At 43.0% G+C, this 21,884-nt stretch overlaps 1 protein-coding gene across 19 annotated transcripts in view; it reads left to right on the top strand.

Moving 5' to 3' along the window:
* Window positions 1-21,884, top strand: part of WASHC2C (WASH complex subunit 2C) — a 41,469-nt gene that overhangs the window by 18,820 nt on the left and 765 nt on the right. For 6 of the 19 annotated variants that reach the window (XM_075154566.1, XM_075154557.1, XM_075154562.1 and 3 more), the window contains 13 exons: window positions 201-317; window positions 1,772-1,935; window positions 2,392-2,503; window positions 3,425-3,610; window positions 4,706-4,888; window positions 7,173-7,301; window positions 7,519-7,614; window positions 8,681-8,800; window positions 10,412-10,489; window positions 11,199-11,411; window positions 13,733-14,344; window positions 14,930-15,104; window positions 18,322-18,811. In XM_075154566.1, the coding sequence (XP_075010667.1) occupies window positions 201-317; window positions 1,772-1,935; window positions 2,392-2,503; window positions 3,425-3,610; window positions 4,706-4,888; window positions 7,173-7,301; window positions 7,519-7,614; window positions 8,681-8,800; window positions 10,412-10,489; window positions 11,199-11,411; window positions 13,733-14,344; window positions 14,930-15,104; window positions 18,322-18,458 (2,322 nt within the window). In that variant the 3' untranslated portion in view covers window positions 18,459-18,811. Of the gene's footprint in view, window positions 1-200; window positions 318-1,771; window positions 1,936-2,391; window positions 2,504-3,424; window positions 3,611-4,705; window positions 4,889-7,172; window positions 7,302-7,518; window positions 7,615-8,680; window positions 8,801-10,411; window positions 10,490-11,198; window positions 11,412-13,732; window positions 14,345-14,929; window positions 15,105-18,321; window positions 18,812-19,463; window positions 19,797-21,884 lie in introns of those variants that run through there. The other 13 variants (XM_075154571.1, XM_075154568.1, XM_075154560.1 and 10 more) reach the window with 9 other exon arrangements.

Raw genomic sequence — 21,884 nt, 5'->3', positions numbered from 1 at the left:
GTGTGTAGAATTGCCTGTACCAAAATACTGTATCACACTTGAAATTGTCTTCAAAAAGGGTTCACAAAACACCATTTCTCTATCCTACTAATCTGAGAAGTGGATGGCAACAGTGTCTTGCATGCTGATGGCTTCTCAGTGAGCTTTTCATTGTGGTTTTGGTGCTTTTTTTTAATATTTTTTTTAAATTTTATTTTAAGGATCTCTTTGGTGTGGTACCTGCCAAGAAGCAACAGGAAAAACCCCTGGAAGAGAAAGCAAAACAGTCAGAGCCACTCAAGAAAGCCTCCAGCTTATTGTTCAGCAATGATGAGGAGGTACTGAGGAGTAAGATTTGGTTGAAAGGAGTTACTGGGCTTTATGCTGGGCAAAGCATAAAACTGTTGAGACAGGAACCACAGTCAAACTCTGCTGTGTCCACATGCTATGCCTACCCCAATCCTGTGACTTGCTTGCAGCTGAGGAAGCTGTCTGACTCTTGACACAACTTATCTCAGGATCTAGGTAACAGAAGTCATGTGGAAGAGAAAATCAGTATTTTCAATGTAATTTATAGAAAGATCGATTGCAAATGGAGGCTGCTGCCAACAAATCTGACTTAAAAATACTAAAAGGGAAAAATAAGTTTGCTCTTACTGCTTCAATATTTGTAAGGAATGTTTAGCAGCTCTAGATAGATATGTGGTGAGTTTTTCTTTGTTTGGTGTCTTTGGTGTGGGGTTTTTTGTGTGTGGTGGTGTTTGGTGGTGTTTTTTGTTTGCTTGGGTTTTGGTGGGATAGGTTGGTTTGTTTTTAAATCTAGGGATGGGAAAAATGAAACATAAATGACCAGGCTTCCCAGAGAGCAGCCCTCTTCTAGGGATGGATTAGGTGTTGTTCTGCATCTTAAATGAAAGGCAGAGACACTAAGTAAATTAAAAACTTGTGTGGAAAGTCTCTGAATTAACTCACATGAATAGGATCCAGACTCTTCTTAGCTCTCCCACCCCCCAAAATTACTCTTTTGTGTAGACTTGATTTTTATTACCTGTCCTGTAATTGCTTGTTTAGTGGATACTAGTAATATCTTTAGATGCATTTTTATCTTAATTAGAATAAACCAAGTTCAGACTTCAACATGCCGGTAGTCCCGTTCAGAAAGGGGATGAACAGAGGTGGGGAACGGGACAAACCACTTGAAATGCTGGGAATAAGAAAACACACAACAGAAAACTCTCCCAACCCCAGAAATGTTTCCTTCTAATGTAGAGTTTTGACTTGTTCAGTGGGTAGGCTTGATTAAGTGCTAGCTCCAGGGGGGGGTAGGGGGAAAAAGTACTGTAGTTGAAAGTTGAGGAGATAAGAGGTGCAGCATCATGCACTCTAGTAATGAGGTGTCTTGGGTGTGAGTGCTGTGGTTTTTCTTGGGTGTTTTTTTTTGTTGTTGCTGTTTTTTCCCCATACATCAGACTTGCTAATTATTTAAGTGGCTCAAATCAGGTTCTACTGGGTGACCTTACTCCTGTGACTACTCAGTTGTCAAGAGCAACTATAATAGTAAAATGTGTGTGTACCCTATTTTGCTGGGCAAATACCGTATGCCAAAAGGTGGGCAGGGCCTCTGTAAAGCCTGAGCAATGTCAGATTACAGTGGCTAACACAAAGGCAGGAAAATAAACTAGTAGAGAGATGCAAGGACTGCCAAGATGCTGAAGTGTTTCTGCTTATAGAGAAGATGGGAAAGTGGCTTTGACCAAGACAAAAGAAAACTTAAGGGTTCCTTATTTTTAAGGAACACTGGAATGTCTCCAAGCCAGCTAAACTTCCTTCTGAAGATGACCGAAAAGAGGACCCTGCAAAACCAGCTAGCACTGTCAGTCAGGCTAAAGCTGTGAAGAAGACGAGCCTCTTTGAGGAAGAGGATGAGGAGGATTTATTTGCAATCACTAAAGAGAGGTGACAGTCCTGGGAGGGGGCGAGGGGGGGGCGTTTTTTTTAGAACAGCCCAGCAGTACCCTCAAAACCGGACGGACCCAGGCATATTGCAAGTGTTGTCCCTTGCTACTGCTGCTGAGGAGGAAGTAGAGGTGTGTGAGTGGAAATGGGCAGGGCTGGGCTTTTACCTCTTTTGTACCTGTGGTGGATCATGCTTCTTGCCACCACTGAACTGGGCTCTCCATTTCCCTGCCTGCGATATAAAATCCTCTTGACCTCTTTTTATCTCACTTCTGCAGAAAGCTGTGCAGACAAGAGGGGAGGGTGGTAGAAGTGTTGAGACAGTGAGGAACCCGAGTCCTGTATCTGGGACCACTTGCTGCAAATGGTGGTCCTAAGTTATACTTTTATACAGATGCAGTGCATGGCCTCTGAAATTTTTGCACTGAATCTTCCACTTTCTCTTTCTCATTGCAGCCAAAGAAAGCCACAGAAGGTATCATTGTTGTTTGAAGATGATGCTATTAATGGAGAATCGCTCTTCAGCTCCCAATCAACACTACTTCCTTCAGCTGCTAAGGCTGCAGTGGTACTTCCCCTTTCTTTTAAAACTAACGTGGAACACTTAGTGTTTTTATATCTTCCTTGTTAGGTACTGAATGTAAGTCTAACTTGTTTTAAACAATGGTAGTTCTAGCAAATTGGGAATGGGAACAGGGTAGACTGAACTCTTACATGTAAAACTTCTTACTACCATCAGCCGAATAGAGATTTCAAAATTTTCTTGACCATTAACCCTAAATCTGTTTGGTTTATGCTAAAAGCCCTTCGTGAGGATGTTTTGAGAGCTCTCAACCATAAAATACCGTTAAAAGGAACAGACGGCTTACTGCTGACTGTGAAGCCTCCGTGTCACCTCAACCCAAGCTGGTTCAGATGTGTCTACAGGCTTCTTACTGGCTCCCTGTTGAGTGTGCTTATGCTATTCTCTGTCTTATGAGCTTAGCCCATAGTGTACTGCTTGGCTGGTTGAGCTTTGGAATTGAGAGTAGGAGTTGCAAAAGCTTTGCACAGCTGTATCTGTAGTAGGAATTCTTGCACGTGTGTGTGCCACTCCCCCCTTCCCCCCTTGCCTTTCTGCTTACCAGGAAAACACTTGTCATGGCCCATAAAGACAATAGGCTTGGGAATAGAAGAAGAAACAGGCAAGCCACAGTCTAGCTGCTGGCAGTCACAGGAAACAGTGCACCAACCAGACACGATTCCCAGGGCATCTGCTCTAAGCTTGCAACTGCTTCCTGGCACTCTTCAACCAGACTCAAGATCCTATAATACTAGAAATCAAAAGTCACAAACCAGAATGTCCCATTGGAGGAAAGTAGAAGTCAAGCATGTTGCCGGTGTCCTAGACCCCTGCAGAAGGCAAACTCAGGCTCTGCTACCCTACAGCAGCATATGCTTCTTATATACCCACCAATTTTGTGTCAACAATATTCTCTTAATTTTGCAGGAGAAAGTAAAACCAGCACAAGCACCACCTTTCTTTAATGATGAAGAAAAGGAGGAAAAGGAAGATCTGCCAGATAGAGCAGCAAAGTCTAACCAGGTAGAAGATACATTGTGGTGTTTAGAAGAGCCTGGAGCAGTTCCTGTGCCTAGAGGAACAGATGTTGCAGGGCAGCAAACAAAGGAAAAAGTGAGGGATTTTCTTACCAAACTTCATATTAATGTAAAGGTTCAGTTTGGGGGGAAAAAAACAACAACAACCCAAAAAACAAACAAACAAAAAAAAACCCCAAACAAAAAAAACCCCAATCTTTACAGCACTGCTCTGGGACAGAATTCTTTTTGTGGATTTCTTCTTCTGATGCCAAGGAGAGAATAACTCTGTCTCCATTTAGCAAAATCACTTGTCAGTCAAACAGCAAATTGATAAAATGGCATTAAAAGTTGTTTCCCAACTGACATACATGGGAGAATTGTTTGGGGTTTTTTTTGGGGGGGGCAGGGGGAGGAATCTGTTTCATTTTTCCTCCAGAGTGGGTTGGGTAATCTTTATTCACATGAACAGAGCTTTCCTTTAAAAGATAGCCTATGATAATGTGTAGGCTTTGCTTCAAGCCCAGTAACTTTGTTTCATCGTAGTCTGATGAGTTATAAATGGCGTTGGTAGCTGTGGCTTTCGGGATTGTGAATTTCTCTTGGGCAGCACTGTTACAGAAAAGTATTGATGTGTGTTATTGAAGAAGCTTCAGCAGAACTTAATCTTGGGCATGGTCGTACCGAGGGATTGTTGGGGAATTACCAGCTGATGAGTTTCCAGAGTAGTTATCACACTTTGCACTTTCCTGAGCACATTCAAGGTTCAGGAGGTGCTGTCCACTCCAAAGAATCCCAAGTTGCATGAACTAGGTACCCCAGAGATAATGGCAAAGCTGCTTAATGCAGCCTTGTGGCGCACATGTAACCTGACATACGGATGAGAAAGAAACCTTAAGCAGGAAGCCGCTTATCAACAGCGCTGCAGTGTAGGGTACGGGAGGAAACCTGTGTTCCCTTCAGAGCCATAAAGTGTGTTCTCTTCTTTATCTACTGTCTTTTGCTAATCTGCATGTTGCTATTCTGTCTACTTAGGAAAAGAGTTGAATATAGTTGTCTGCTTGATAATGGATTGCAGAACTCTGACCACTGCTGGTATTTAACCAAGAAAGCTAGTGGTTTTTTGGGCAAACCTGAACTAAGTAACAGGCTGATGTGTTAATTTTTTTTTTAATTTTTTTTTTTATTGGAGCTTTTTGCAGCAACATCCTCAGAGCCAGCCAGCAATTCAGATCTGTTTGTAACATCACCACCAGCTCTGGAGAAAGATGTCAAGACCCAAGCTAAGAAAGTGTTGAGCTTGTTTGAGGAGGAGGAAGAGGACAGACTGGAAGATGATGGTGGCATTAAAAATGCACAGAAAGAAATTGGTGCGGTGAGTCTAGGGAAGATCTTGAACACTAGAACATAGTACTTCTACCTTTCTACCTCTACTATTCTAGCCAAGGTTTTGTTTTTATCCTTGCCAATGTTCACGTCATGGAGGCTAATCTTTCTCTATTTCTAAACTTCCAGATCTTGGGTGAGAAATTATTCCTGCTCTTCCCCATGATCCTGAATTCGTTTGTAAATTTTTCCATCCCACTAACTTGAAAGCATTTGGCTGCATGCTAATATGAAAAGAAATTCTGTACAGATGTTTTGGTGCAGCTACTTGATATCTGCTGTACAGAACTGTTTTCCCAGTTACCCCTCAAGGTCAGAGGTACTAGGAAGTAGAAGGATGTGGAATTTGAAACCTTGTGGTTTATCCCCTTATTTTCTTTATATTGTTGCAGTTTGCTTGGTGGATATATGCCTGCAGACTTAGCTTCAGCAAGAATCGTCTTAATTCTATGTTTACTTCTGGTTTTCAAGTATGTGTGTTCACTTTTTTAAAAAAGCCTCCAGTTGCCATATTCTTGCTGTCTGACTTTCCTGATACAGCACATACCATCAAGAGGTAGACTTTGAATCTTCAGCAGCAATATCCTTGAATCCATGGCAATGTTCCTGTTTCTACTTGATGCAGATGTACCAAAGTTTTTTCTGTAAACTTGAAGTCATGTCAAAAAGTACGTACTGTATACTACAGTATACCACAAGGTTTTGTCATCTTAGTGTGACCATGTGAAGTAAGTTGTCAGCCCTAAAGACAATACACACTTTATTCAGAAGTCCCTGGAGCTGAATGAAATAGATGGCTCTTGAGAAAAATCCCCACTTATAGCTTCTGCTGAGTTAAAATGGATTATTAGCTTGAGTGCTTGTTTACCTCTTGTGAATGTATCCTGTGTTTGGTTTTTTTGGGGGGGCCACATTGTGAGATGGTTGCAAGAAGCCACATCTGTCCTATGAATTTGGGAAGATACAAATCCTTTCAAATCTTTCCTTCAAAGCACTCAGCTGTCAGCATATAACAGTCATGAAGTGATTAAGGTGCTGAAATGCATATTCATGAAAAAATCAGAATAGGTAATTTAGGAACTTAATCTTTTTGATAGGCAAATCTGAAAGGTCCTACTATTTTCCTTGCTTATCTCAGCTTAATATGCATTTCATGTGTGGATACTACTAGACGTGCATTAGGTTTTCATGTATCTGGGCATAAACAGCAGTTGTAGTACTCTAAAAATGTGACCTGGCTTTTGATATAAAATTAAAGCTGGTGCACAGTGAGGCTGAGAATGGAGCAGTAATAAAAATCACAGGACAGGATGTATGGACCAAAATGGTATGCTGGAAACTAGCTTTATTAGGCAGGGGAGAATCGGGCTTTATTTTTACGACTACTGCTCCTGCTGCTTGGCTTTTGAGTCTGATGTTATGCTACTGGACATGCAGTCATGCTGTTAAGAAGCGTCCTTTCATCTGCATAGGTCCTGAAGAGACAGCTAGGTGGTGAAACAGATACTGGCCTTTACCTAGACATTCAGTGGGGCCTTTGCCTTTTGAAAGTCAGACCTGGGTGCATACCAGATCATAGAAAGGCATTGGTTTTGGTGTCCAAGCAGCTGATATTGGTTGGTTTGCCAGATAGTGGAGGGCTGATAAGGTGGTATGTTTCACTGTCAACCTTCCCCGCCACCAGCAAATTTGAAAGTACAAGTTCTTGCCAAAGGCAGACAATGTGTTTTGTTCTTCATTGTGAAGGGTGTGTTTGCTTTAACGGGGGGAGAACAGAGAATCTAGCAACAATAATAGCTTTACAGGCCTTCAACTTTGGGTTGTTTTTTTTTTAAAATTTATTTTATTCTTCATTAAAAAGGTAGTTTAGGAAGATAATTAACCAGATTCTCTTCCTCTCACTTCTCTGTCCTGCACCCTCAGCTGAAAATTTCCAAGGCATAAAAGTCTTACTAAAAACTTTTTCTTTTTTTTGTTCTTCCTTCTAAGGAAGGTTTACAGGTAAATAGTAGTGGCTGGATCTCAGGTCAGCAGACATAGATACATTTTGGTTAATATCTTCTCATCAAATTGAACTGTGAATACAAATATTTACAATGTAAGTTTTGCAAATTTGGTCAAAGTAAAATATATAACTGGCAGTTAAAGTTGTATTTCTGTTACCAGGGTCGTAGTGTAGCCTCAAGTGAATTGTAACCTGTCTTATCACTAGGCAAATAACCTCCTTAAGGAGGGAGTTTCTTACTCTGTGGACCTTTCTCCTCTCCTTCCAGGCTTCTGGGAAAAGTATGCGGCCCAAAAGCACCGGAGTCTTTCAAGATGAAGAGCTCCTCTTCAGTCACAAACTTCAGAAGGACAATGATCCAGATGTCGACCTCTTTGCCAGCCCCAAGAAGGTGATGGTGAGTTCAAAGTCCTCTGAACCTGCTATTTAAAAACAGTCTTTGAAGTGTGCAGCTTACCGGTGGTCATTGTTTGAACACAGCTTAGAAGTCACTGATTTCGCTAATAGTGAAAAGAAGTCACATTATTTCACTAATATCAGTTCAGGCATCATGGGCCAGAGGAGATGTGCTTTTGGTCTGTGACACATCTTTTCTTTATCCTTTGTCTCTTTAGTCTGCAAACCGTATCCTGAAGCCATCATCTGGAGGAGGGCTTTTTGGGGATGACGATGAGGATGATCTCTTCAGTACCGCTAAAACAAACCTTCTGGTATCTGTTCCTCTCCTGTAAATGGCTTCTATAAGAGACATTGGAAAGAAGTGTATGGATGGGACTTCTTCCATATGTATTCCCACAAGAAATGAAGTGACTTCTCAAATCTTTTTGAGAGAATAGAAATGGCCATTGTGACCCTGAAGACATAGGGAACAAACAGATGCATTAGGTCTCCCAAAGCTAGGATGAGAGGATTGGATTCTTTTTGTATACCACTGGGACTGGCTTAGGTGTAAGAGAACATACCTGAATAGAAATCAGAGTAGTAGAGTTTGTATTGTTTAATTGTTCTATTGTTTAAGTTGCTAATATTACTTCCCTGTAGTTCATGCATGACTGATGAGCCTTGCTCTATGACTTATGTAATTAAAGTCTCTGCAGGTTGGTTTGATTTAAGGTAATGAATGTGGTATTAAAATCTTCATGATCACTGAGAGAGCAAGCAGCTGTAGTATTGAACTAGACTGCATTACAGGTGGTCTGAGGTCAAAGTCCTAACATGCATTCTGAACTGCTACTCTAAATGTATTTAGCTTCATTAAATTGAAGCCAACTTCTGCTTTAGTCTATTTTCATGTCCACAGCTGGAAGTTAGCCTAGAAAACTGGCAATAGATCCTGGAAACAGTTTCTTTGAGGACTGTGGAAGGGGTGGTCTTAAGTAATTAGCGCTTGGCAGCTATATATGGAGCCTGTTTGCTTGAAAACATAAAAACAGCAGTGTTCCTTAGCCAGCTTTGTCATTTTGTTTTTCCTGCTGTCCTGTGCATGAGCAAATATGCATTTGGAAGTTTATTGAAACTCTCGTTATTTATCGTTAGCATAGACAGCAAAGGCTGAGGTAGGCTAAAGGAATGGAGGAGTGGAAGGCCCTTGTCATTGCAGATCCAAAAGGCAATGCCTATGATGCATTGCAGAGTCAAAAGATGCAGGCTAGTTTTCTTTTCAGATAGAAGGAAGATTTTAAAAAGCTTTGCTTGGTGGTTTTTTTTTTTTTTTTCTGATCTGCAGACCATGCTTTTTACCTGATTCATGTTGACTTGTGCTCTTAATGCTTTCAGAAAATAGCAGAGAAGAAAACACTTAAGGCCAGTACTGGCCCTTCCTTGGAGAGCGGTAACCTTCTAGAAAATGCTTTAAGTGCCAAACAAGATGAAGCTCTGAAGGCAGTAACTACAGAGGCAAGTACCTAAATCTTGTGCCTTGAGCAGCATGCAAAGAAAAAGATGATGTATGATTTTGTTTTAAATAAGTCTCTTGAAAAGATCAAATCGTTAGTCATGCCTGGATTCACTGGCTGCAAAGCGGCAATGCATGGCCAAACTTGTCCCTGCTTATCAGCAGGTGCACTGTTACTAGGAAGAAGTTTAAATGCTATTGATACAGTGTTTTATTCATTGCCCACACACTTATAAGGGCAAGGTACAAGGCAATGCAGAACTATACCTCAGGTCCAGTTGGATTGAAAATGGGTTGTTCATTCTTCTCTGAACTGCCAATGTCTGTTGGAGTGAGTGTGATCTTTAAGTATAGGTAGGCTTTCTCAGAAAGGAGATCAGGGCATGCAGCACAAATCTGTGGCTGTTGAGAATCTTATCTTGGAGACTTTATGATGAGCAAACAAGACTCCTACTCCTGTCCTTAATCTTAAGACCCTTAAGAACCAAGGGTCTCTGGGAGAGCCAGTCTGGATCTGAATTCTGGCTTGTGCCTCACCAGAGCTGCTTGTTGGATTTCCATCTGTAGGACATTAGCTTTTCATTGTGGGGCGTGAGTGTTGTTTTTCTCCCCTGGCCTGAGGAACAACACAGCAAGTCTGTAGGGCTAGTAATTAGCCTGTCTTCCCTTACAATGAAGTATTACTTGAAGTGTAGAACCATGCTTGTCTTCCCTTTTTTTGTAGCTACTGACAGCCTGGTATAGGAATGATCTCAGCCTGTCTGAGGTTCAACTGGATACCACATGCATTTAAGTGGAGAACAATCTCCTCAGACACTGGGATTCCTCTGTCATGCTATCGAGACCCCCAAACCAGTGTCCTAACTCTTGTAAACCCTCAGTTACTTCAACCTGGCTGAAGGAGCTCTGACTGCCCAGTCACACCAACCGTAGTACAGCCTAGCTCACAGAACCATGGTAAACTTGTGGAGAGCGAGCCCTGGGAAGAGCACCTTAGCTGATTTGGTTCATCTCCGAGTCCTAGAATTGACCCAAGTATTCAGACCAAAAGCTGCTCTTGCTCTTTTAGTCTAGTCTTATTTCTGGCACTGATGGCCTGCTTTCTGTAGAGGAGCACTCACTTCTCTGAAGCTGTTTTTTCTGCAGGCTGAGAGGTACAATTTTGTAGCCCTCTTGGCTTCTGTGTGGGCCTCATTGAAGTCTGTGGCCCTATTATAGCCAGTCACGAAGAGAAAAGTTAGTTATATCAGAGGGTTTTAGGGTGGCTTCAGAGGGTCTTAGGGGAGGGAATAAGCAAGGAGGAAGGGTAGCTGTCACAGTTCGATTTGACTGGTGCTGTGTGTGACCTGGAGAAGGTGGAAATTGTTGGGTTACTATGGCAAAGTATAATATTGGGTAGAAGGAGGGTGGAATGAAATGTGATAATGAAGGTGGGACTATGGCATGTGGGGAACTGAAGCTGAAAATTGAGTGACTGTAGCTCTGGTGGTTGAATGTGATGATTACAAAGTATCTTCAGAAGAAATTGGTAAGCAGTGACCTGCTTTCTATAGATGTAGTAAAATGCAAACTATGGTCTGGTTGATAACAACTTGTCCACTTGTTTAATCCAGTGTAATTTTGTGCAGAAATCTACAGGTCCTGTTCCCATTAAAACCAAAGAGCCCTCATCTCGGATTGGAAAGCTACAAGTAATTAACTTTACTGGCATTTTGACTTTCAAAAAAAAAAAAAATTCTTCCTTGCCTCACTGATGGCTCTCCCTGAAACAAAATCTTTTTACTTCCTTACCTTATTCTTGCAATTTTATTATTTTTTTTCAGATGGCGTATTTTCTATTATTTTTGCTGTATTGCATGTTTAATATTATTTGCCCCTCCTGTTTCAGACCTGACTCTGAGCAGCACTATCTACTCTATTCGGGGGGCAGAGGGTGGGCTCCTCTTGGACCTGCTATTCTTCTCAGCGCTATTTTAACTATGTTCAGAGACTCTTAGGAGTATGTTCAGAGACTTTTAGGGGTTTGGTTATATCCCTCTTCTGACATGAAATGACTAATAACTGTCTATATAACAGCATCACTCTTAGCATCAGAACCATTGTTGTCCCTCAGACAGGATACTGAGCTACAGAGGTGTTTGGTCTGACGTAATGTGGCCATGCTGTTCCTGAAGCTGTTATACAGAATAATAGTGTTGAGCACTCCACAGGCTTAGTGAGACAGAGGACGTGGGAGACACAGAAGTGCGTAGGTGTGAGAAAGGCCAGGCACTTGTAGAAGTAGAACTTGAATGCTTATATACGCTAGTTCTTGCTGCTTCTCTGGAGCCATGCTTGCTCTTGAGCAGTATTAACGTGATCTTTTTTTGTATGTATGTTTTTGTTTTCTCTGTTTTGTAGGCTAACTTAGCTATTAACCCTGCAGCCTTACTGCCTGGCGCAATGCCTAAGGTCTCCAATATAAAGTCCCCCTTACCAGTTCTGGACACTCCATTGCATGAGCCCAAGGATGTACAGAACAGCGAAGCCTTCTCTGCTGCAGGAAACAACGAAGAACTAGGTGTAAGCTTTGATCAGCCTATGCAAGCGGATACCTTGCACAGCGCCAATAAGGTAAGCTTGGTATTTAGGAGGATAGAAAGGGGGATTAAAAATGCAGTCTGTCCTCGTGCAGGAATTTGTGTTTTGGTATGCAAGTTCTGCCAACGGTGTGGTCTATCTGAATCTAAATGGAGGTGTGGAAATCTAATCCCTTCTCACTTCCATGGACCACTGAAGAGAAAGTCAAGCCTACTGCATTCTTAGCTCTGTAAGGGGTTTATGCATATGCCTAATTCTGTGCCTTTTTAAGGTACATGTGTACGTTCCCCAAATACAGTGGTTTTCTCTATAGGTTAAAGGTATTTTAGCATAACATCTTGTCCTATCCCAGGAGACGCCAGCCTGAAAACCATAAAAAAGGCATCTCTCTAGGGTAACTATAAAATCCGTTATGGGCAGGTGTTGTGGCAAGATATTAAGAACACATCACTGCTGTATGTTGACCTTTACCTCCCCTGAGGATAAAAATGTCATGTTGTCCTAAACTGTCACTCCCAATTCTTTTTCAAACAAAAACTTTGTTTTTAAAGAAAAAAAACACACAAAACCAAAACAAAAAAAGGCATTACAGCTTTTGACATGGCAGATCTCTACCTCCTGACTGACTTGGTTTATATTCGTACCTTTTACTTTATGGGCTGCAAAAGCCGTATTCTAATTAAAGATTTACTGGTTCTTCACATAAAAAAGTTTGAATCATGTAGTTAAGATTTGGTCTGGGTGCTTATGATTTTATAAATCTCTTGGGTTTTCTGAGAGCAGCAATTTGAATAAGGTAACTTAAGATCTTAACTTTGATTCTTTCTTTGCTTAATGCTGCTGGGGCTGTTCATCACTAGATGAGCAGCAGAGATGACTTGGGAAGATGCAGCAGCTGTCACCACAATGGCTGACATGACCCCTTAGCGTCAAATGGGTTTGAAGCTTGTACATCAGACTAATGCGTTACCATGTAGGCATAGTTGTTTCCAACAGCAGCATGGCCTGCACAACAGACAAAACCCTCTATCATGATACTTTTAAATAGATAGGCTTGCAAAAGAATAGAGCTCCTGTAGCTGCATATGGTCAATCTTGAATGTTCATTTTAGCATAGTGACGATGCATGTTTGTTTACAGAAGTAATCTGAGAAGAAGCATTTCAGTAACTATACAGTGAATGTCTCTCTGTGGCTCGGGTTACATGTTTTAATTTTGGCGTGTCATTGCTTCTTGAACCTTTTGAGCTTGAGTTTAAGATGTAAATATATACAGCCAAATGCCCTTTTTTCTAAAGGCTGGAACAAAGCAACCTATCCAGCATTCTGGCTGTCCTTTCAAAGACCAGTGCATGGAGCAGGGAACAGTTTATTTCAAGTGCATCTCCCTTCCATCATAATTTTCCTGTTTTTCAGCCATGCTCTGATAAATATAGCCCCACACTCTGAAGGCAGATGTGCTTCTACAATGATTTTGACAAAAGCAGATGGCTCCTTTAAGCTATGTTATAGCATATCCATCCAGATTGTCCTTCTACTCCAACACAGCAATTAACAAAAGGGAAGAGGAGGTTGTACTGATCTGTTTCCTATCTGTGTGAATACTTCTGTTCATGTGGGATATGGTAGAGGCTATAATGGAAACTTGCAGGGAGGCTTTTTTAAAAGCAGCACAGGAAAGAACTGCAGCAGGCTATGCATAAAATGGAATTAAATGGAAAATATAATTACTCATGGCTTTGACAGACTAACTGCACCGCAGAAGCCCCTGGATTAGCAAGCTGTCAGACTGACTAAGGTATTGCCTAAAGCTGAGGGGCTAGAGTGGCTTGCTGACCTGTATTTGACTCTCTACTTGCGAGTGCTATTGCTTTTGTACCCCAATTCCACCTGCTGTGGAATGACCAGAGGGCAACAAATCATAAGTCCTGGGTTAGTTTTCTGAACTTTGCTGCAAACTACTCCAAGCTTGAATGTCCCACTTGTCCATCTGTCCCCTTTCTGAAAAATGGGGAGAATGGATGATGCTGAGCTGATGATGCACGATTCCTCCTGATTCTCCCTATAACCTAAATCAGTGTCTGCTCAGCATTCCTTGCTCAAGATTCTCAACTGAGCATTTGTTTAAATGTACATGTAGCTGTTTAAGTTACTTAAACCAGAGCTGCGAGCAGAACTTGTAGTTAATTCAGTTTCAGTGTGCTAGTATGAAATGGATAATGCATGTTAATTGCACTGTTGTGAAGGCAAAGTGCTACAAGGAAACATAACAGGAAACCTAACCTGTCTTCTGTGAAGTATGGGGGTTTTTTTCCTTCTATATAACCCTGCTCTGCTTTTACTCCTTTCTTGCAGACCAGGATCAAGGTTACAGGAAAACGAAGACCTCCTAGCAGAATGGCCCGCCGTCTAGCTGCCCAAGAGTCTGAAGAGAGTGAGGAGGTAGACAGTGCTAAAGAATCACAATTCTCTCTACCCAAACAGACGTCAGCAATAGTGAACATAAAGGAGCCTCTTGCTACTGAAGCAGAGTCCAAGGAAAACAGCTTTCTCTCTGGCTTGTCACTACCAGCTCATGGCAGAGTTTTGTCTGGTGGGACAAACAAACTCCTTCCTCCAGAATCCAGAGACCAAGGGGATGATCTGTTTGAATCAGAAGACCTTTTTGCAAGCAGCTCAACATCCAGACCAGCTGCACAATCAAAGTTAAAGGAGGAAATGCCAGACAGTGTGGCTAACAAACCCATCAAGGGCAGGGAGAAAAAGCCTGATCTGTCTGTTCTGGGTGATCAGGACAGCAATGATCTCTTCCAGACTGTACAGCAAAAATCTTCAACAAAAAGCAGCCCTATACCTTTTTTGGAGGAAGAGGAAGACTCTCTCTTCACCTGTCAGAAAACTGGAAAAAAGGAGTTGAAATCTGCTGCCCGGCAAGCTGTTGACCCTACTGCTCAAGATATCTTTGAGGTAATGATTGAGCCTGCTACCTTGGCCTTTTTGATCCCCAGGGCCTTATGCAGACCCCCTCTACTACAGGCTTAATGGAGGCTGACAAGTGGAATGGGGTGTGCAGGATAGGTAGTGAAGTAAACTGTCAATTGTGCTCTGCTACTGGGCAATAGAAACCCTTTCTTTGGATGTTCACCCCTTTATTAGCAAGAGTGGATTAAAAGGTGGAGCCTTAACACAGAGAAGGCATGTCACTGTGCTATGGCAACATACCTATGATTATGACCTTTTTTAGAGTAATAAAGTATTATGCTTCTTATCTGTTAGCTGTCTGTTCAACGCACAGCTGCTCAAGTAACTTTTAAAAAAGGAATAAAGTTGGCAGGTTGGGCAGCTAATACAAGCCTCTCTGTGCTGTACTTGACCTCCCACACTAAGGCACTTCTGCCAAGTCCTCCATGAGGAGAAGGGACTCAAACTTCTCAGGTTTGAGTAGCCCAAGACTGTCAGTCTTCTAAACATCTCAGCTGTTGTGTACAGATAATTTGACTATTCTCTTGAAGTGTGTTGTGTATTGATGATCTCTCTATGCTTTGCTCCAAGGATGATATATTTGCTACCGAGGCAATTAAACCAATGAACAAAGCAAAAGAGAAAATGCCAGAGAGTAACCTGTTCGACGATAACATTGATATTTTTGCGGATCTCACCATAAAACCAAAAGAAAAGAAGACCAAGAAAAAGGTGGAACAAAAATCCATATTTGATGATGATATGGGTAAGTGTCTAATGTCTTGCTGCTAATCTCATAATATTGTCCGGAGTTGCATTCATCAGAGATGTTTTAGAACCCTTTGCTTTCTTTTAAATTTTCAACTGCTCTGAAATCTCTGGTCATCTTTGGATTTTAACATTGGATGAGAACTTCCTAGGTCTGTAGAACTAGCATGGCATTTAAATGGTTTAGGAGAGTGTATAAAATTCTTCTGAGAGAAGGTATAGTTTAATTCCTGTAGGGATTTTCTCACCTGTGGGAATCACAAAATTTCTCTTGTCTGGAGTAAGAGACTAATCTCATGTTGTTATGGCTCTAAGAGATACATTCTCTGTTTTAATTTGCATAGCTTTTTGTATTGTATTTTCAGATGAATTGCTGATATAAAGAAATTAGCATCTCTTCCCACCCCACCTTCACTACTGTGCTGACTACCTTGGAGCCTATAAGATTTTGTTTACATCCATGTATATCCAGAACAATTTACAAATACTACACCTGAGGGCAAAAGTTTGCTCTGTATAATTTGTTGAAAAAGCAGCATATAGTAATGTGAAATGATGCAAAGCGTGCTCCTTTCTTGTTCTCCATCAGCAGAGGTATCAAAAGCCATTTGATCCCCAACTGTGTGTTTGTTGTCAGGCTCTTCATGTTTATAGCTCTTCTTTGGGATTGCATGTATTTCCTTTCCTCTAAGACAAAAAAATTCCCTTCTTCTCTAGCTTTGATTCTTGTCAGTCTTCATTCTTTCTAACCTATTCAAATTGAATCTGACTTATCACTGTTTTGCTTGGACTGCTGTTAAGCATTCCAGCCTGATGGAATGACCTGGCTGAAGTCTGTAAATGTGTTAGAAAACTTGCCAGAGAATGAATATCTTGAGATTTTAAAACCTTCTCGATATAAAAAATAAGATTTGAACGTTTGCGGGCAAGGTATTTGAAATATGTATTGGCTTATTAAAATATCTTATTTTAATCATTTACATTTTTTTCATGTAGCCTATAGCAAATGAAAGAATTTCCCAAACAGCTACCCCTTCCAAATACTTAAGCGCAAAAATCCACAGCTCATGTTGAAAAAAAAACAGTTGAGTGCAACTTGAAAGTATCTTGGGAAATTTGCCACAACAGAACCTGCACTTCCACTTTTGACATCTACTCTGGTGCTAGAACTTGTTTGATGTCACATCTGATCTTGATACCTATAGCATCTACAGCACCCTGTATCTGATAGACTTCATCTTCCTCTATAGTGGTGACTATTTTGTGGTGCAGCCATAGGTATGCAGCTACTTTGTGCCGAAAGCTATGGAGCTCCAGAACACCAACAGGAGTGTAGGAAAGGTGCCTGAAGGTGAGGATGCCCTGCTGGCAGTAGAATGGTAGAACTGGCACTTGCCTATGCTTCAGGTTAAGGGTTGGCTTAAGTGATCATGGTAGCACTTTATCAGGGCTGTATTTGTTGCTGTAGGAGATCCTTTCTGCTGCAAATAAAACAGTAAGTGGGTGCAGTTGCAGGGGGTGGAGGCTGCAAGCTGCTTTCCTCCTTTGTCCTACCACAACTTCTAGTCACTATTTACTACATTTGTGTTAGGCTTGTGGTGGCAGTATTAGAAAAACTTTCTCAGGTCTTTATCCTGCTAGCCTCCTCAGTGACCTTATGGCTGATGACACAAACATCTTGACGTCACCTCTGCCTGTCTGGGAGAGTCTGCAAAATGGTGACTGAGCTTTCTTGTGCATTGACAAATACTGTTTTCCATGGCCAAAACTTTACTATTCCTTAAGCCTTGTCATAACATGCGAGTGATACCTCTACTGCTGATGGCACTCACTGTACTCCCCCTCTGCTGTGAAGCTAATCCATGTGATAGCTTCTTGCTTTGGAGTGATGCCAGTAGGGCATTACTCTGTTTTACCGCCTTTCTAAACTGCTCTTCTGCTGAAATGCTGTCCTGGATTATTCCCGTGTAATCCCTATGATCAGCACAGTAGCAGACACGTGCTGGAGTGGAAGAAGTAGCGAGAAAAGAAAGGCAAGCACGTTGTGATAGGCCACTCCGTGCTTGGCCTCTGCTTAAGGTTAGGAAACATGCTGAAGGCTGAAATACTAGTTTTTATACTCTGGACCAGTAAATGACTATTAACCTCTGTTTAAAACCTGTGTTTTCTTAATAGGGATTCAAGACACTTATACTGGCCTTGTGAATCAGTAGTGATTCACGTATCTCAGTCTTGTAAATTTTTTGTATCCCCTCATAGTCCAACTGCATAATTTGAGTATCCTAAATTTAAAACCTCAGTGTATAGGAAGAGATCCACTGTTGTGTGTGCCCAGGAAACCTCAGGGGAACACTGCAGCATGTGTATGGTAGCAGCTCCATCTCTTTCCATGAGCAGAGTCCTAAACATGAGCAGCACTAGCCACAGCACGATCTGCAGGTCTGTGAGCTCTGCTGCTGGCACAGAGTATCCGGATTGGGGGGGTTCATTTCTACCTGTTGTTATCCTTCAGGAGAGAACTCTGTCTTAATAGCAACATGATATTTTTCCACTTTGTGGTCCTAGTTGTTCATAACAGAAATGGTTGTATTGAGGAAGGTAGTGGGAGATTTTGATTCAGGACTGTAGACAGACTTTTTGAATATTCAGCAGGATGGTAGTTGTAGCTGTCTGCCTCCTTGCATCTTAGCTGTGCTCTGTTCTCAAGTGATTTATGCTGTGTTCTTATTGTGCTGTAGATTAAAGACTCTCATATGGCTAGTGGATGTCGCAACGGTAGTCGCTAGCAAGTACCATCTTTTCCTCTTCTGATTTGCTTTGGCAACAATCTCACAGCTCTTGAATCTCTCAGGTTCCTCAGATGCTAATGTTCTAGATAAGAGGGATGTTATTTGGCATTTGCACAACGGAATTTATTGTGGAGGTTTAATTTATTAGTACTTCTCAAATGCTTATGAGAGCTTGAACATGTTATAAAATACAAGTATTATGCTGCTCTACTGGGAAGAAAAAATATTCTTAATTTGACTTGCAGCTAACAGCTCCCACGTATGTCCTTACAAATGCATCTAGAATCGCAAGCAGCAGGAAAGCATTTGTTTATCACAGAATGTCCTTGGCAGTCACTGCTGTGTGCTGGAGACTTTTATGTACATGTACTTCTGTTTGGCGGTCACTTCACATTAAAATCTATCTTTCTTTTTTTCCCCCTTCAGATGATATTTTCTCTAGCAGCCAAGTCAAGATACCTGCTCCCAAAAGCAGATCTTCCCAAGCAGCTTCCGAAGCAAAATCTGAAAGCAAGACACTGAGCACATTTGATGACCCGCTGAATGCCTTTGGAGGCCAGTAGCGAAGGGGAGTGTGTTGCAGAGAGGAGGCCTTCCTTATACCCTGTCCAGTACTAATATTCCGGACTCTATAATCCAGTAGAGCTGAAATGAGATGTCTGTGGATATTTAAATGAGATTACCCATTTTAAATGGTTAGTATTCTCTTGTGCTGGGTCTAATTGTGCTAAATGATATATTTTTAAAAAAGAAAGAGACAGTAACCTCCTGCTATCTTGTTCCTATGGTGCCCAGACGAATATAGCCCGTGCAATACCTGCAATGAAGTAATCTATTATACAAAGTATAGTTTGTTTTATTGAACAGATCTATAGAGAAAATAATTGATAAATAGTAAATGGAGTCTGTTAAACCAGATCTGCCTGCATGTCTGTCTTTCCTCCTTTCTCCTCCTCCACTTAAGGACGTCTGCATCATGACTTGAAACAACCAAAACCACTACCATGCCTTGTCTGGGTCAGCTGCCAATCTACTGAGCTAATGTTAGGATAAGGCTGTGTTCTGTTATCAGGTACAGCTTCTCGTAAGTAATCAAGCAGTTAACAAATCTTGGTGCAGGACTGGACACGAGATAGAGATAAGGTATTTCATATTGGCAGCTAATGTGGTCTATAAAAATAACAATGGTTAAAACTTCTCTGCCAGAAAGAGTGTGTTACAAATGAGCACCTACTGCTCCATGAAAACAACAGAAACCTAACATTGTCTTCTGTTCAAGTTGTAAGCCACTAAATGAGATTTTTTCACCTGCCTGGATTTGCCAAGGTTTTGCAAATAACACTTTCCAAGAAGTCCATCTGTACTGAGCATGCTTGGTCACTTCCAGGTTAACAAGCCTATGTGCATACCTTAGTGCAGAGACTCGCTTGTGCCCAAAGGCTTACCGTCTGCTTTCCTTTCTCATCTGAAACACATTGTAGGCTGTTTACAGGAGGTCGCTATTTTGTGGAATCCCTTTAACTGTCCATTGCATTTGGCTTAACTTTCTTGCTTCCTGTATTTTCTAGATTGCCCTTCTGGAACTGATGACATTAACCATACTTGATGCCCAATGGTACACACTTGCTCTCCTGCATGCATACAAGCAGAGCAAATGCATAAATGCAGAAGTATCAAATGTTTCTCTTATTTTACCAGTTACTGCCTGCAACTCTAACTTTAAAACTAGATGTGCTGTTTTTATGATAGTGATGTACTACTGTATCTTCAACTCTCATTAAGACTGTTCTGCTCTCTGTGAATTTAAAGCATGTGCCCAGAGGACTTCTTTGAGAGCAATTCCCACTTTCACTGAAGCCCTTGTTCTGAAACATCTGCTTCAGTCTCTTGTTTCTCAAGTTGGATTTACTTTTATCAGGCACGGTAAATACTACAGCCGAAGCATCTAGCACTAATGAGGGTAAAGCAGAAGGGAAGGCCGGAAGGGATAAAGGAGAAGCATGTATTGATTTGCGCCATAGGTGGGCCTGGCATTATTCATTATTCATGTTAAGTGGGGGGTAAGTTGGGAGTAGCAGCTTGGAGACGAATGTGGGAGCTATTTGCAAATGGGTGTCTACAGTGAGAGCACTTGCACTTTATTTATAGGCATTACATCTGCTGCATATGCCTCATACATGATTTGGACTGCTTCTTTACTCCTTTCTCCTGTGCTTAGAAGGGCTTCAAAGACATGCTGGGGGAGAGAGGAAAAAGATGGTGAATTCTTCTATTTCTTTTCCACATCCTCCTTTCTTCTTGGCCCTTCACATTAATAACTTCTGTTAGCATTGCAAGAAGTGCTGTTCACAAGCCAAGAACCCTGGGGGCCAAAAGCTGTTGGAGTAGAAGAAAAAAAAGCTCCTGTGTTAAAGTGTTTCTTCAACTTTAATGTGAAAGCTCAGTAGAGAAAAGCTCTGGATAGAAACTTGCACCATGACATAGATCAAAATCTTTTCTTCCCCCTAGTCTTTCTAAACTGGCACAGGGAGAGTCTCTTCCCCCTATTAAAATGTGTGGTCCTCAATTAACTCCCGCTAACAGACTGCAAATCCTGGTCTAGGCATTTCGCTTTTGGGAGGGCTTGGTCTGAACAGTGGCTTTTTTAACTGAGTTCTGGCTTGGTGTGTCTCTTTTTGCAAATTTGATAAACCGTGGCTGCATTTTCTGGGAAGGGCAGGGCTGGAGACTCGGTGTTGCCGCACCCCGACTTGCTCAGTGCTCCTTGTCAGAGCTACCTGCATGTGAAAAACCACAGGATTTGTTCCGAGTGTTTTAACTGGGCCTGAAACCTAACTGCTAGAGTCAGGGTAGGTCTTGCATAATTTAAAGCCTTAATGGAAAGTAGAGTGGTTAATGTAATTAGCACCTCCTAATAAGCTAAGCTTGTTTTCTCTAGTATTTTGCTGGAAGACTGTGATCGTCCGAGGGAAGCAGTGCTCCTGGCGACCAGCCTGGCCGCCTTACGTTGAAGTGGGAGCAGAGTCGAGCGCTGACCTTGAGTAAAGGTGCCCAAGGCCTCGTCTCCCTGCCAGCGGTCCGAGCTGGCCCAGGCCCGCGTTCCGGGCGAGGACACTGGGGAGGCCGGCACAGGCTCTTGCGCCCAGCGCCGCGCTAGTACGCATTAGCGCTCCGTGGGCGGCCCCTCAGGTTGAGTTTGAAGTATAAATGATGCTTTTGCACGTCTTCCCTCAGCAAAGACCAACGGTGCGCATGCAGCGCTCGGATCGGGGCGAGCCGCTGGAGCCGCCGCCCCCTCAGCGCTGCCCTTCCCTACCTGGTCCCGCGCCGGAGGCGGGAGTCCACGCGGCCGCCATCAGCCCCGCCCCAGGTAGACTACATGTCCCAGGAGCCACCGCGGCTGTCACGCGGCCGCCGTTGTCCGGGGTGGGGGCGCTGCATCCGGGTCCTTCCCCGCGCACGCTCTGCCACCCCACGTCTTAACGACCACAACAAGCGAGAGCAGCGCGCCGCGGCCCGGCGGACACCCGCCCCTGAGGGGGCGCCGGGAGCACCGCCCCTCGAAGGAGCTGATTGGGCGAGCTGCATGAGAACGGGCGACGCATTGGCCCATAGGAGGACGACTGGCGGGGATGTCATAAAGGCTAGGTAGGCGCGGAGGCTGCCGGGGAGCGAGCGGCGGCGCGGGCGGCTCCCGGGTCGTACAGCTCTCCCGCGGCGGCGGCTCCCCCGCCCGCTCTGTGAGGCCCACCGGGGCTGGCGAGCTCCTGTGAGGCGCGGCGGGCGGGGCTGCACGGGGGGAGCGGAGCCTCGTCTCCCCCCGAGCGGGCCCGGCGGCGGCAGGTGAGATGAGACCCCACCCTCCCTCCTCCCGTCGCGGAGCGGCTCGGCGGTCCGCGGGCCCTCAGGGGTGCTGCTCCCTCGGGGGTCCTGCGGCGGGGGCGCCGACCGGGGCGGGGGGAGAGGGGCAGGACTCTAACCCTTTCCCT

This window comes from Calonectris borealis, chromosome 7 (assembly GCF_964195595.1).
Source record: "Calonectris borealis chromosome 7, bCalBor7.hap1.2, whole genome shotgun sequence".
In the NCBI taxonomy this organism is placed as follows: Eukaryota; Metazoa; Chordata; class Aves; order Procellariiformes; family Procellariidae; genus Calonectris; species Calonectris borealis.
Note: the sequence above shows the minus strand (reverse complement) of the source record. Positions and strands in the feature narration are given on the sequence as shown.